Source organism: Hibiscus syriacus, unplaced genomic scaffold (assembly GCF_006381635.1).
Source record: "Hibiscus syriacus cultivar Baekdansim isolate YM2019G1 unplaced genomic scaffold, ASM638163v2 tig00003731_pilon, whole genome shotgun sequence".
Lineage (NCBI taxonomy): Eukaryota > Viridiplantae > Streptophyta > Magnoliopsida > Malvales > Malvaceae > Hibiscus > Hibiscus syriacus.
In genome coordinates this window covers 11,757-26,230 of record NW_024061983.1, presented here as the reverse complement: position 1 = coordinate 26,230, position 14,474 = coordinate 11,757, and the positions used below count along the sequence as shown (strand labels likewise).

The 14,474-nt window shown below is 35.9% G+C and overlaps 2 protein-coding genes across 3 annotated transcripts; one reads left to right on the top strand and one right to left on the bottom strand.

Annotated features, from left to right (window-relative positions):
- Positions 1-3,686: 3,686 nt before the first annotated feature.
- Positions 3,687-5,988, top strand: LOC120184253 (rho GTPase-activating protein gacY-like). The gene is made up of 8 exons (XM_039188764.1): positions 3,687-3,950; positions 4,150-4,392; positions 4,658-4,766; positions 4,917-4,984; positions 5,130-5,199; positions 5,282-5,356; positions 5,442-5,533; positions 5,730-5,988. The coding sequence occupies exons 2-8, from the start codon at positions 4,190-4,192 to the stop codon at positions 5,803-5,805; spliced, it is 693 nt and encodes a 230-aa protein (XP_039044695.1). The 5' UTR covers positions 3,687-3,950; positions 4,150-4,189; the 3' UTR covers positions 5,806-5,988.
- Positions 5,989-10,926: 4,938 nt separating this feature from the next.
- On the bottom strand, positions 10,927-14,474 carry LOC120184236. Of its 2 annotated transcripts, XM_039188755.1 has the most exons (4): positions 14,239-14,474; positions 13,308-14,112; positions 12,932-13,192; positions 10,927-12,892 (listed from the first exon to the last, which is right to left on the bottom strand). In XM_039188755.1, exons 1-4 carry the CDS (start codon positions 14,470-14,472, stop codon positions 10,995-10,997), a joined length of 3,198 nt encoding a protein of 1,065 aa, XP_039044686.1. In that variant the 5' UTR covers positions 14,473-14,474; the 3' UTR covers positions 10,927-10,994. The 2 variants fall into 2 exon arrangements, with proteins under 2 accessions (XP_039044686.1, XP_039044680.1); XM_039188749.1 differs by having other exon boundaries at positions 10,927-13,192.

The following is a 14,474-nucleotide window of genomic DNA, read 5'->3' as shown; positions in this document are numbered from 1 at the left end:
GATCGAGTTTAGTGAAAAAAAATTAGCCGGGTTTATAAATCTTATTTTATCATTTAAATTTTTGAAACTCTTTAGTCGAGTTGAAAATTTTTAAACCTATTTAGATTGAATATTTCTATTTGATTTAAATAATAGGTCAAATTAAAACTTCGTGAATAATCATAATAAATTTTATGTTAAAACACAAGAATTAGAGTGTGTATATATATAAATTTCCTTAAAGGAAAAATCAAATTTTATATGATAAACTATGATTGATAATTTATTTGATTAATGTTTAAATCTAGTATTTTTTTAGAGCAATGAAAAATGTATATGTATTATAATATAAATTTATAGAAAGAGTTTATATTCTTAAAACGTTTAAAAATTATTTTGGATTTATTGAGGAGAGAGGTTAATTTGTTGTTGTTTTTCCAAAATTGATAATGACTCCATATATATATATGTATATAATCTAAATTATTATAATAATATAATAATAGTATCTAATCATATATATATATATATATATTGATTTTTTAATTATTTAAGAATTCAGCATTATTCGGTTTCAAAGATTAAGTGACGTGGAGAGTCTTCCTCTCGAAATCGCCTTCGTGGATTTATTCGATGTTTTAGACAGATAATTGTATTTTCTCGATATTTCAATGATGGCGTTGATGCCAATTATATTTTCTGATATTGGTATGAGTACTCTTTTTCTCCATATAAATTATAGAAGTTTTTAATGGGACTCGTACTGATGTCTTCCTTTGTACGATTCTCCATTAATCGTACCATTTCAACAACAAAAATGTTGAAATTTTATTTGGATTTATTAAAAAATTGATTGATTTAAATAATAAAATTTAATTAATTTAAATTTTATAAAACTTCAAATTTTCGAATCTAATAAAATGTAATGTTGTTCGTTTACTTCCTCTTATATCTACTAAGATTGTTCATCCCGAAGATAGACAAACAACCCAACAATGTTTTGCTCGATAGCTTCCTCTCTCCCCCATTTATTTTGATAAAAAAATCTTCATTAGTTCCCCGAAAATCCTTTGGGTTTTCAACATCCAGCAAAACACAATTTTTCCCCAATTTGTTCTGTGACATTTGTTTAGGGTTATATTGGTTTTTCTTCCCCATGCTGATGAATTTTTGGGTAACGAGCAAGGAATTTAACACTCTTCAAGTGCAACTCCGAAGAAGGAAGATAAAGGAAAGTTCATTGCCATGTTGAAGCAGAAAGCTGGAGTCAAATGAAATGGAGGGGGCTTTTCTTTTGCCATTCCATTGCTTGGATATTGTCGTAACCGTATTTCGGTTGGGCCCCAGAATTAGGTTTCGACTTGAAAAATGTGGATTGGAGTCGCCATCGACAATTTTAAAACGAATTTAGGTGGGTCGGACACCATCTTACCTGATATGCGTTTTTACCAGAAATGTGTCAGATTCGGAAGTCGGTTACGGTCAAGGAAGGATTAGCACCCTTGAACCGTCCTTTCGATACTGAAGACACTAAATTTCATCCTTCAAATGTCATTTAATATATATTTATACTATAAATTATATTATATATTCATTTATTTTTTCCCTTTTCTTTTCAGGCCCAATTGGTGCCCAAGTACAACAGCTGGCCCACACCAGACCCAAAACCACGCTGAAGAACCCTAGCTCATCCATCTCTCCAAGCCTCACCAGCGCCGTAAGGAGATCCCCAACCGTTCAGTCGCCGCACGTTACTGCTCCAACAGTCGGGCTCCCGCCGGTTTTCTCGCTTTGTAACAAACGTGAGTCAGAGTGACTCATCCACAACCAACCAAACAAAGAGTTAGAGTCGTGGAACATCAAATAACCGAGTAACTAGAACACAAGGGACTCACGAAAGATCAGAGAAAAATAGGAGCAAGTTGATAGTGATTTCAAAGCATTTGTAACAAGTTTGAAGATAAATAAAGGGCACGATTTTCAAATCAATCAAAGGTAAGTAATTTGGATCGTTATTTTACATTTCAATTTAAATTTATGACTTTCTTAATTAAAGGCAACTGGAAATTATATAGTACCGAAAGGGCAGTTCAAGGGTGCTAACCCTTCCTTGACTGTAATCGACTCCCGAATCCGACACATCACTGGTGAAATGCAGATTAGGTAAGAAATAAGGTATACGGTCAACCAATTTATTTTTAAATAAATGATCGGTGGTGACTCCAATTCCATTTTCCTAAGTCGAAGCCCAATTCTGGGCCCAACCGAAAGACGGTTGCGACATGTACCAATTAATTTGTCGGTTGTCTTAGTTGCGAAAATTCGAAATTAAAATTAAAATTTAACAGACTCGATTCAAATTACTTACAATTGATTGATTTGAATACCCTTAAAAGATAAAAACGTTTGACTCGTAGCGGAGTATAAAATCGAATTAGGATAGCAAGTGTGCAAACGTGAGAATAATAAATAAAAAAGAAAAAATAAAATAACAAAACATGTAAAAAATAATAAAAATAAACAAAATGAATAAAATGTTAAAAAACAAAGACACACATAAAGAGAAAATATTAATAGAATAAAAAAAGGGTAAAAGAAATTAAAAAGGAATAAAAATAATGTGTACATATAAAGTAGTATTTACTAAATAAATAAAAATAATAAATATATAATACTAAGTAAAACAAATAAAAAATAAAGATATACATGATATTAATAAAAAATAATAGAAAAAAATAAAATAAAGTAAAAATATAATATATATATATAAATAAATAAAAATAAAAATAGAATATTAAGAAAATATATATAAAAAAACGTATAAAATATAATATTAAAAAAATATATATATACATAGTAAATGGAAAAAAATTAATACATCTATATATATATATATAATGATATAAGATATATATAATAAAAATAATATAATATAAATAAAAAAAGGAATATAATAAATAAATAAAAAAATATAATTAAAAAAATATATATAGGGGACGAAATTAATATAAAAGTAAAATTAAAGGGTAAATTTCAAGGTAAATTAAAGATTAAGATTGACTTAGAGGGAATATTAAATACTTTAAGAAAATGAACATGCCTCGGGAGTAATCTAGGTTCGAAACTTCAAAATCCCACCCCTTTTTGGTCATCGACGCAACTCACGCTTTGGGTTATTCAAACCAAATCTCAAGAAAAATAACATGCACATGCAAGAAATGAATGAATCAATGTAAAAAAAGATGCTACCTTTTATTTCCTTTTCGAATCGTTTTGCTTCCCTCTGTATTTTGTATGTAAATCATGTCTTACAAATGGGGAGGATTACATGTATTTATAGTGAAAAAAACTAACTATTTTTATAATCCTATTAACAATAGAATCCTAATACAACTAGACTCCTTGCTCGGTTGTTGCACGTTTATTGGTGTGGTTGTTGCTTTAAAAGACATGGTGGTGGAAGAGTCCTCTTAGGAGATGAACTCTTGCTAGTTCTATCTTTTAATAAAATGGGTGTCTACAGTTATCCCTCTTTATCCTTTTTCGTGGATCGGAAAATAAGACAAAGATAAAAAGACATAAATTTTCGTTCAGTGGAATGAAGAATAACTCCCTGTCGAATTGAGTTACGGATGGTTCCTCCGTCGCGAAGTCGAGTCCATCTTGAAATGATTTGGAATTACTCTGCTGCTGAAAGGTGATAATTGTCAAGATAGATGCAGGTAGTGCAGTCTTTTGGATTTGTAACAGTATTTACGTCTTTGATTGCTCTAGTCTTTCTATGTTGGGATGTTTCGTTTATTAAGGATAGGTTATGGCTTCTTGAGTGGGTGTTTTGTCTTAGGGTGTTTCAGGAGTTATGTGTTAATTTTGGTTCAGCCCTGGCTCAAAAATTGTACTCTGGGTGTTTTGGTTTTAATCAATAAAGCTGCACTTTTCTTTGGATTCCTTTCAAGCATTTCGTAGTGATTGTTAGCTCGACTTATAATCAGAGTAATTTGTAGCCCGTATCTTGAAAGAGAAACAAATCATTGGTTTATTGCTTCTCTGGGTTTTCATGGCACCTTTTATGCATTCTCTTCCAGTTATCTGCAGTTCTGTATTGATTATGAAAAATATTAATGGCCTATCAAGTCGAATGAACTTATTGGATGATTGCTATTCTTTCAGGAACTCAAGTTACCTGGATACATATTTGGATCCTGCTTTCATGTCCCTAATCAAAGATCCTGATCAGAGACGGCAGGAACAATGGGAAAAAACTGCTCAATCTCAAGGTGGTTGGAATTGTGCTAAGATGCTTGGGTTTGGTGACCTTGGTGGGCCTCCATTATCTGCTGCTGAAGAATACTCACTGCACTCTAGATACCTTTCCAAGGCAAATTCTCTGTCTGCGTTCTTCAGAATCATTGTTTATCGTGCATTTCTCCATTCATACCCCTGAATTGGCATTCCTCTGTCTACGTTCTTCAGAATCATTGTTTTTGGAAGCATTTACGAGTTAAACAAACAGTTGAAGTCTTTAGACTATTTACTTTTCCTGTTTTATTCGTTGGCTTGACTAACTTCATGTGGGACCATATTTTCTTTATATTATGAAACTGTCCAATTGTCATACATTTTCAGATTAGTCGTAGTGTGAATATAACGATTAGTCAGTGTGTTTGCTCTATGTCAGTTACCGCGGAGGGGTGGACAGTGAAGGTCACCCTGTTATGGTTATTGTTGGAGCACATTCACTGCTGCGGTGTCTTGATCTTGAGCTTTTTATTCTCTATGTTGTAAAGGTATTAGCTTACTTTTTCTCTGACATTGTCCTATTGACTACTCATAATTTAAACTGCTTGATCTTAGGAAAAGGTTTTGTGGTCTTGACAGTGTAAGTTAATTGAAAACTGGCTTTTGGGCTAAAATCATCTTCTGATAATTAATTTCAGGAATTTAAACCTTTGATACAGAAGCCTTATACTATTGTATATTTGCACTCTGCTGCTTCTTTACAGATGTAAGTATTGCTTTATGAGAGTTTTGGTTAATTTGAATCCCTTTATATTGCCCTTGCATTAATGCATTTTCAGACCAGTTGAGTTGAATGTGAATTTTCTTTTCATTCCCTGCTCACGTTACATTTTCTTTTCTGGAGTAACCAGGCAACCAGACTTAGGACGGATGAGAAGATTACAACAAATACTTGGTCGGAAGCACCAACGTAACCTGCATGTATGTAGCAAAAACTATCCCATCTAATTTGATTGTTCATAATTAGTTGTTGTTTCTTGATCCTATTACTTGTGTTGAGTAGGCAATATATGTTCTTCATCCTACCTTTCACCTGAAAGCTGCAATTTTCGCCCTACAAATGTTCGTGGACAATGTGGTATGTCTTGATTGTTCTTGTTCAATAATGCTTTACCCGTTTAGAAATCATATTGTAACTTGATGTTCTTGGGATTAATCTACAGGTGTGGAAGAAAGTGGTCTACGTTGACAAGCTTCTGCAGTTATTCAGATATGTTCCTCGTGAGCAGTTGACGATCCCTGATTTTGTATTCCAGTTGAGTGATATAGTTTTATCTTTCTTACCATTTAAACCAAAACATACCATCATATCAAATCTGTAGTCAAGTGGGGTTAAAAATATCAAGGATGCACCCGGATCATCCAACGGTTTTGATGATCTCGTTTACATGAAATGGAACAAAAAAAGAAGTAGAAATGACTCTAATTTTCTGATGATATGGTCATTTCAGGCATGATATAGAAGTGAAAGGTGGAAAGGGTCTTCTCGTGGATCCACGGACGAAATATGTGTATAATCGGCCGTAGGAATGAATTATAGGGATCGACCAGTTGATCAAAAGTAATTGGTTCCCGGTTTGACTGCACTTCTAGTCTATTTAGTCGGGCAGATGGGAGTTGTATTTGGTGTAAAAATAACTACATCTTGATTTATTATTCTTGTATCATCTTCTATATATATATATATATGTTAATAATATTTCTGGGTGATCTAAGCTTCTACATAAAGTCTGCAGTTAACAAGTTTCCCTTATTCTCACATCTCTGCACGAAGGTACATGTATTCTTCGACATCTTATATTTTTTGTACCTCATATTTTATTAAATATAATACCAAGTCCATGAGGAATCACCAAACCCACATACGGGAATAAACACCGATACAAATCATATCACCTAGAAATCTTACATCGTCAAATAAAAAACCCCTAAACCAATAACCTCATTTGTAAAATATCCTCATTTGTAAAATACACCTCAAGATGTAAGATAACATATCAAAAAAAAAAAAAAACCAACAAATACAACCACAAACTTAAAAACACCTCTTAATACAGCTGTCGAACAATCACAATCCAATTGGAGGATCAAGTTCTAAAGAAAGATCGCAATCTTCAGGAACCCAAGAATTAGGTTTGAAGGAAGGATCAACTTCATGCACCAAGATTTTGAATAAATGATCCCCGACCTTCAACTCATTAATTCTCCCTTGAGCATTTGTGAATATTTGGATTTTGGCCCGATCAAAAGACGAAGGGAACTCACAACTGTTATCAATTGCTATTAACTTGCCCCACTTAGTAGCTATGTTTTTGAAAGTATCCCAATTCCAAGCGTGAAAAGAAATAACTTTGCAAACTAGCCAAACGCGCCGGCTCTCCACCATTAGGCTCTCAGACCAAGTTTCCACTCTGGAAAATCATTCTGTAAGAGTCTCTAACTTATCATCCTTCATGCTTCTCAAAGAATTAGAATCATCAAAACCATTAGAAGTACATTTCCAGCAGCTCTCATAAGCGTGAAACCCGCTAGTCCTTTGGCTTGTATTTGGTTAGCGATTACCAATCTTGATAAAGTTCTTGCACCACCCCACAAGACAATTACTTAACACGTGAAGTTTCTCTTCGTCCACAACTCCCTCAACTTCACAGTGTTTAATCCTCGGAACCTCTTCCCTCTCAGACTTACGTTGAACAACCTTCGAGGACTTTCGCCAGTAAGACTGTCAGGATTTATATTTAACCAAAGAGACTCTAATTCTGCTGTCGTAAATATAAACGCCATTCATGCTTGATATCGCTTTCCTTGCTTCTTCAATAGTTGCAAAGCGAATGAACCCAACGCGGCCTCCTTTCGAATTCCTTTTGTTAGGAATGAATGCATCAATAACATGACCGTAAGTGCTAAATAAAGATCCAAATCTCTTCCAATGGATCTTCTCCGATAGGTTCAATGAATAACGAGATGCAACCACTTCTACACCCATTAATACCATTTGTATGACCTTCCTTCCACCAATTTTGATAACCATTTCTTCTCCCTTTCGCTACTTCAGAAGTTTTTTCATTGGAGTGGTGATCTCTTTTATTCTTCAGAACGGGCTGGTTTTGCCTCTGCTGAAGGAAACATCTCAGTCCTAAAATTCACACCTTGTGAAGGAGATCTTCCATTTACGCCAATCCTTATAGCAGGTGGTTAACAGTCTAAAGATGCTTTAGCTGAGCAATTTTCCAAACGTCTAGATGATAAAGGACTTTCACCCGACCTCGAAGAATTACCTCTTAAAATTTGTTGATTTTGGGACGTAGGAGACTGCCTGTAGGTAGTGTCGTCGGCCTCAACAATCCAACCTGCCTCATGGGCCAAGGCAGCCAAAACATTGTTCATGTTAGAACGAGCGGAAAGATGGAAATTTCCGTATTGCCTCAAACCGGCCAGCATACGACTGGTGAAGGCTCTCCTATTCCTTTTCCGATACTTTGTCTTCTCCTTCTCATTCTCCCTCTCTCGTTTTTCCTTGTTGGAGTAGGAAAATGTGGTCGCGTCGTCTGGTCCAGAGGAAGAACTAATGCGGTTGACAGAGGCTGCACCTGCCGCGGCTGTTGCAGCAAGTCCACTGGTTCTCCTGTGTTGAGACGGCCTTATGGGTTCCATTGTGAGAACTGGGTAGCTGGACAGAGGAGAACTGTAAAAAACAGAAAGTTGGAAGATAGGGAAATTTCTTGCCGAACCCCAGAAAAGAACCGATTGTCGACACTATGGAAGGGGGTTTAGGTCGTGAGAAGAAGATGAGTCCGGTGGTGAGGCGGAGGCGACCACGAGCGGCGGAGAACTTCGCGATAATTTGCGTCGTTTGAAAGGCTCAAACGCAAATCTAAGGCCAGATTTGGAATCACCGTGGGCCGGCGATCTTCCAGGAAAAAAACAGATTCAAACGGTGGTCGGAGTATGGCGGCGGACGGCGGCGGCGGGTGGATGACGGTGGGGAAAATAATTCAAAAACGCCTGGGCTCTAGAGAGAAGCGGGACCTTCTCTCACCTACTTTAATATAATACTGACCTTTTTAATTAATTTGTTTTCGACATCTTATATTATAAATTCGAAACCTTAAATCATGTTTAACAGATTACTTAGGATATTCAATTGTACCTCTATACATACTATGTTTTTTTGCCTTTGAAACCATTGTCGGTGAGGTGTTTTTGGTCTCATTCTGGGTTCCGCACAGACCGATTCTTTTGCATTCCTTTTTTGCCCTTTAACCACAATTAGAGACCTCTGTTTATACATAATGGAAATAGGATAGTTTCATAGATTGAAGTAATAATTAAGCAAGGCTAGCAATTATTAGGTGGTAAGATCAAGGGCTACATTGCAAATAAAAATGGCAGAAAAGTAAAAAAGTATATGCAATGCACTACGAACTTTGAAAACCAATCTATCAGTATATCGAAGATTTGACCATGACATTATTTAATCGAATATTTATCTTTTTAGCACCGTTTATATATTTTTCGAAGTGGCACCCTTTCGGCTGAGCTGGCGAAAGGCGCATCTCTGGGGACGCGCTTTACCCGAATTTTCACTGAGTTGGATGCCACGTGTGGAAGGTGCATCCCCGAGGACGCGCCTTCACGGGATTCTGATAACTCGACTGCCCGCTGGTATTTTGTTTAATAATAAATATTTTATTTTTATTATTATTATAAATTAGTAATATATTATGTAAAGTGTTTCGATTATAATGTAAGAATTATCAAATGTATTTTGTTAATGTATGTTAAAGGTAGAGTGAATTATCTACATTAATATGATAGAACAATATATGAAAACCAGTTTTGATTTTATTGTAGTTATAGGAAAAATGTATGAAATTATAATATTACACATATGGTTATATTATTATTTTTTATTTTGATTATCGATCTATTAATTTTATCAGTTAATTATTTAAATGTTATCAATCTAGTCATCTCTTATCAATATTTAACAAAAATATTGATGCATAAGTTAATAAATTAGTATAATTACATATTTAATCTTCAAGACTTACATATTTTATGAAATTAGTCTTATTGAAAATTTAATTTAATAAATTTAATCCTCCAATCAGAACATGAAATGTGTCATCGTATACATAAATTTTTTAATAACTTTTAATTTGTTTAATTTAATATTTTTCTCTACTTAGAAGGTGGAATTATTATTATATTTAAAAAAAATTATAACTAATAATATTAATTATTATATTAAATAAATATATTGAAAATATTTATGTATTTAAAAGTTAAAAATTATTTAGGTGTACATACATTGACAAATTATATAAAATGCAATAACATTAAATTATTAGAAACAAAAACATTCATTTAAATACAATATTAATTACATAAGAGTTAACGGTTATATAATGATAACATAGCTGAACATTTTTTTCTATTGTGCCCGATGTTTCTACAATGCCCACATCATTTTTGTTCTGTTGACTTCTCCCGAATATCCATATCACAATGTATTCTAGTAGATTTTGGACGACCTGAGTCTCTCAATAGCAATGGAGAATTTAAAACTCAAATTTAAAACTATTTAAAAAAATACTAACATAAAAATAAATTTCTTACCACTAATAACAAATTTAAAACTCAAATAGTTGGAGAATTTGAGTTATATAAGAGAGGAGAATATGATTTTGGTGTGAAGAATGAGGGAGGGTTGAGGGGGTTTATATAGGGAGGGTTGAGGGGGTTTATATAGGGGAGGAGGAGGGGTAGTTAGGAAAAACGGATGGGGACATTTATGGCATTTAATGGAAGGCGCGTCCCCGGGGATGCGCCTTCCACACGTGGCATCCAACTCAACGAAAACTCGAGTAAAGCACGTCCCCGGGGATGCGCCTTTCGCCAGCTCAGCCGAAAGGGTATCACTTCGAGAAATATATATCAAACGGTATTAAAAAGGTAAATATTCGATTAAATAATATCAGTTTGATCAAATCGCCCAGTATATCGTGATTAGACTGAACCAAGATCTTCTGAAATGAATTTTTGTGTCATTCCGTACGGTCATTAAGGGCGAGTGAGTATCCAAATAATCTAATAAAATTTTCAAGTTAATCGACTTTTTTCTGATGTCTGTTTGAATTTAATTATAAATATAAAATTATAATACTATTTGATGCTAATATAATAAGCATTACGCTATATATATAATCACGAGTCGACTGAAGTTGAAATTTTTTAAGGTCGAATCAGAAAATTCAATTTTTTTGAGTCAAGTATTACTCATCCCTACCAGTCAACCGTTGATAGTACATCGCTTCGCAACTCCATCTTCCATAGTGGTTTGGCTCAGTAACACAGTCTACGGTAAAATAAGCATGTACTTTATGCTTCTATATGCATTAGTAACTATATATTACGTTTCAAGACAATTAGCTACAAAAATGTTAAGCAGACAAAGCAAGCGCTGTTACAGAGGTCTTACTGGAATGTATCTTATGAAGAAATCATGCAACATTATTTACGGATAATACAAGTTGTTTGCTTGTTTGTAACGACAGTGAATCAAGTGTATCCAAATTTCAGGATAAGAAATGTACAAAAGGCAAGATCCATGGATCGTCATAAACCTCACCTTAATGCCGGTGAAGCAACAATGAACTAGTTCCCCCCATAGTATTCTCAATTAATACCTTAATAAAAGATTGTTCTCATAACTAGGTTAATGCAAGAAGTGGAGGATTACCTGCAGCAGGGCATCTCTGTCTGCGAGGCCGTCTAGTTGTTTTTCCCCATCTGATAAGCCTTTTATCCTCCAACCCCACCTCGATGTTATTAAGCTGCTGCACCAATGCCGTGCACGTTGTGGCAGCTACCGAAGCAGGAGCAGGAGAGGAGTTAGTTACTGACGCTCGCCTCCGCCTGCCACTTCTGGTTCCATTTCTTCTTGTCAATCCGGATTGCCATGAATGTCCTGTTGCTCTCATAAGCCATCCAAATGTCTGAAGATCTTCTGTTACCTCGTGCCTTGATAGGGAAGCAAGGCCCGGAAGGATGTCCCTTCGGAAGTCCCTCCGCTGCCTTCCTCGTCTTCCCTGGCCCTTCTGCGTTCCGGTTGTTAATAAAGAGGTAATTCCAGTTTCTTCCGCTTTAATGTTTTCAGGGACGAGAGGCTTGGGCATAAAATCCTCTTCCTTGGTTTCTGCTAGTTCCAAAACCATAGATTCAAAGTAATCAATCTCTTCCAAGGAAGATTCATCTTGATCCCCATCTTTAACTCTTGAAAGAGCCTCAAACTTGCCCTCAAGATCCTCGCCGAAAAAGAAAATTGTCTCAGCGAACCAATTAAGGGGATCTATCTGGGAAGTTTCAGATGGATTGCGATTGACATCATCCAAATGGCTGCACAGGCCAGATGATGAGATGACAACTATTGCCTCAGCTGCACTTTTAATAAGTTCATCCTGTAAGTAGTCATCTTTGCTTGGTACTGATCGCAAAGGTAACACACATGCCTTTTCTGATAATTCTTCTTCATGAATAATATCCTCAGGCTCGGTAGCTGGAGCTTCCAAATCTATCAGCCCAATCATCTTCATGCCGGTGCTCGGAACAGAGGGTGTAAAAGAAGCTTCATTCTCATCAACACGGGAGTTTAAGTCAATTTCAGGTCTGAAACTTGATAATTTTCTATCTGCCTCCTGTATGGCTGAATTCTCTGCCGCAGTGTTTTGGCTAACGTTAAAGATTGTCACATCACAAGGTAAGTTAATATCAAGTAACCTATTTCTCCCCTTATTTTCTGCTTCACCTTCAGATGGCCGAGGAACAGATACAAATGGGGAGGTAAAAGAAAACTCATTCTTAGAAACATAACATTTTTCAAAAATAGTAGTCCCCAGAATCTTTTTACTGTACAGGCATTCACTTATTTCACTCCTGCTGGCATTGGCGTTATTGGAGAACGGAATTGACTTCGCATTTGGTGTCAAAATTTGATTGAAACCATTTCCAGTCTCATTTTTAAGGGTTGACTGCTTCGGAGAAGATTGAGAAAAGCTCAACTCTCCAACATTCAAATCCCTTCCTTCACTAGTGGCCTCATTCTTACAAGTAGGCTTGGCTCGTAACCATGGCAGGCCTGGAAAATGGTCCTCATGCTTTCTTCCTCCATTTATTTGGTGACCTTGTTGCAAAACCAGTTCAGTGGAAGAACTGTTTGAAAGCATCACACTCAAGTTTGCATCATTTCTGGACTTCATATCAACACTATTTGAGCAGAGAATAGTTGAATCTTGAGTGGTGAAGTGCTCAAAGACCCCCTTTTGATCATTACTACTCTTCGGGTGATCATAACTGATGGAAGGGAAGCAAATTGCAGGCTTGGACCCTGATGATGATCCATGATAAAATCCATTTCGATTGGGCAATTCACCTCCAAAACCTGAGTTGAGTTTAGAATTGCAACTTACCTGCCACTTCTCCCCAAAAATCTCATTGCTTTGAGGTGCCATCAAGGAACTCTTACTAAAAGAACCAGATGAATTAAAAAACGGGCGAGTCTGAACTGACATTGACTTCGGGCTTAAGTTACTGGAAGGCTTTTCCCACGAAGAAACTGAATGAGACCATTGCTTTACAACATCGGAAGAAGCAAACGGATTCAAACTAGGTACATAGGAAGTCATGATTGAATCTGGATGGCCGTTAATGGAGATTTCACAATTTCTTGTAGAAACTTCAAAACCATGAAACATTCTCTCTCGGGTGAGCTCTGCCTTGCTTTGATCAGTTGGAGGAAAAGCCGTAGGATCATGATCTTTGTCAAAAAGAACTTGTACCTGATGAGATGATACAGACAACTTGTTGGACTGAAAACCTTGAGAAGTAGATATTAAGTTGGCTTTACAATGCCCTGCAAAGCAAGATAATATTCACATTAGAATAATCAAAATTATAATCAGGCAGTTCGAATTGCATTTTTTTTGATGCCAAAAAGAAAAGAACTGATAGAAATATTATTTATGGACCTGCTTCAAGCACATCGGAAAAGAACCCTCTAGCATTTCCTTTGCTTTCAACATGTACATTATTTATGGACCAATTATCAATTTGGCGATGAGAATTGACAGAAATTTCTTTCGACAGACCAAGAAACTTTTGCTTCGGTTTTGCAGATGGTTCACAGCCTCCATGATAAGGATCATGGCAGTCAGAGCATGCAGAACAATTGGTTTCTTCAATCTGAATAGGCTCATTCAAGTCGGCCAAACTATTTTTGCCCCTCAAACATGTATCAGTTCTTGAAGTATCACCTAAGCAACCAGTCTTCCCCCCATCACCATGAAGTAGCATCTCACCGCTCTTGGGCCTCATTTTCCCATTTCCTCTTGGAAGATATCTTGACATGCAAGATGCTGTGTCATCCTCGAATTGTGCTGTTTCTTCAGTATCAATGTACTCATCCGCAGGAAGTTCAAGATTGAACATTTTTCTTCTCATTTTTGTGGGTCTGCACTCTAGTAACTCGACATCATTTGAATTATCTCCATTTTGGGACAGAAAGGAACTAGATTGGATGCTGCTTCCCTTAATGAAACTCAGGGGAGAATGACTGTGCTCAACACCAGATATCGACGGTCTAACACAATTGAAGTTTGCCACAGGGAAGCTGGGTATATGCCATTTATGAGCATCTTCGGTTGTAACTTGTGAAGCTAAAAGGCTTGATGAAAATGATGTCCCAATACGAACCAGATTTTTTGGTAATTGTTTCTTTTTTATTTCATCCATCAAGTACTTTTGTATCCTGTACAACCGATGAAGCTCAGACACCTGGATAACAACAGAGAACCCAGATATTTAAATATGTACGAAAGAAAGTTGAGTGCACAAACAAGCACACTCAACTTCATCAACATATGGCAGGAAAAAACCATATAAAACTAAATACAGGCCAACCTGAGCCCTGAAGATTGCCTCGTGCTCAATCATCTTTTGTTTCAAAGCATTCTTATCATACCCAGGATATGCATCTGCAATGGCCCTCAGGAAAAAACCATTGTAATACTGACCATTTGTCAAGGTATTATCCCCGTAATAAAGTGGCCAGCTACAACCGTTAGAACCCTCATTTAGATCTCTCATTGAGTAATATCCTGGAAGATAGCTTTTAGACTGCACTTTTGTTCCCATTC

Coding starts and splice junctions, on each gene's coding strand:
- LOC120184236 (XM_039188749.1), bottom strand. CDS start 14,472: ATGGGAACAAAAGTGCAGTCTAAAAGCTATCTTCCAGGATATTACTCA. Junction 14,113..14,238: donor AGGCAATCTTCAGGGCTCAG/GTTGGCCTGTAT, acceptor GTTGTTATCCAG/GTGTCTGAGCTTCATCGGTT. Junction 13,193..13,307: donor TTCCGATGTGCTTGAAGCAG/GTCCATAAATAA, acceptor CTTGCTTTGCAG/GGCATTGTAAAGCCAACTTA.
- LOC120184253 (XM_039188764.1), top strand. CDS start 4,190: ATGTCCCTAATCAAAGATCCTGATCAGAGACGGCAGGAACAATGGGAA. Junction 5,200..5,281: donor AGCACCAACGTAACCTGCAT/GTATGTAGCAAA, acceptor TGTGTTGAGTAG/GCAATATATGTTCTTCATCC. Junction 5,357..5,441: donor AAATGTTCGTGGACAATGTG/GTATGTCTTGAT, acceptor ATTAATCTACAG/GTGTGGAAGAAAGTGGTCTA.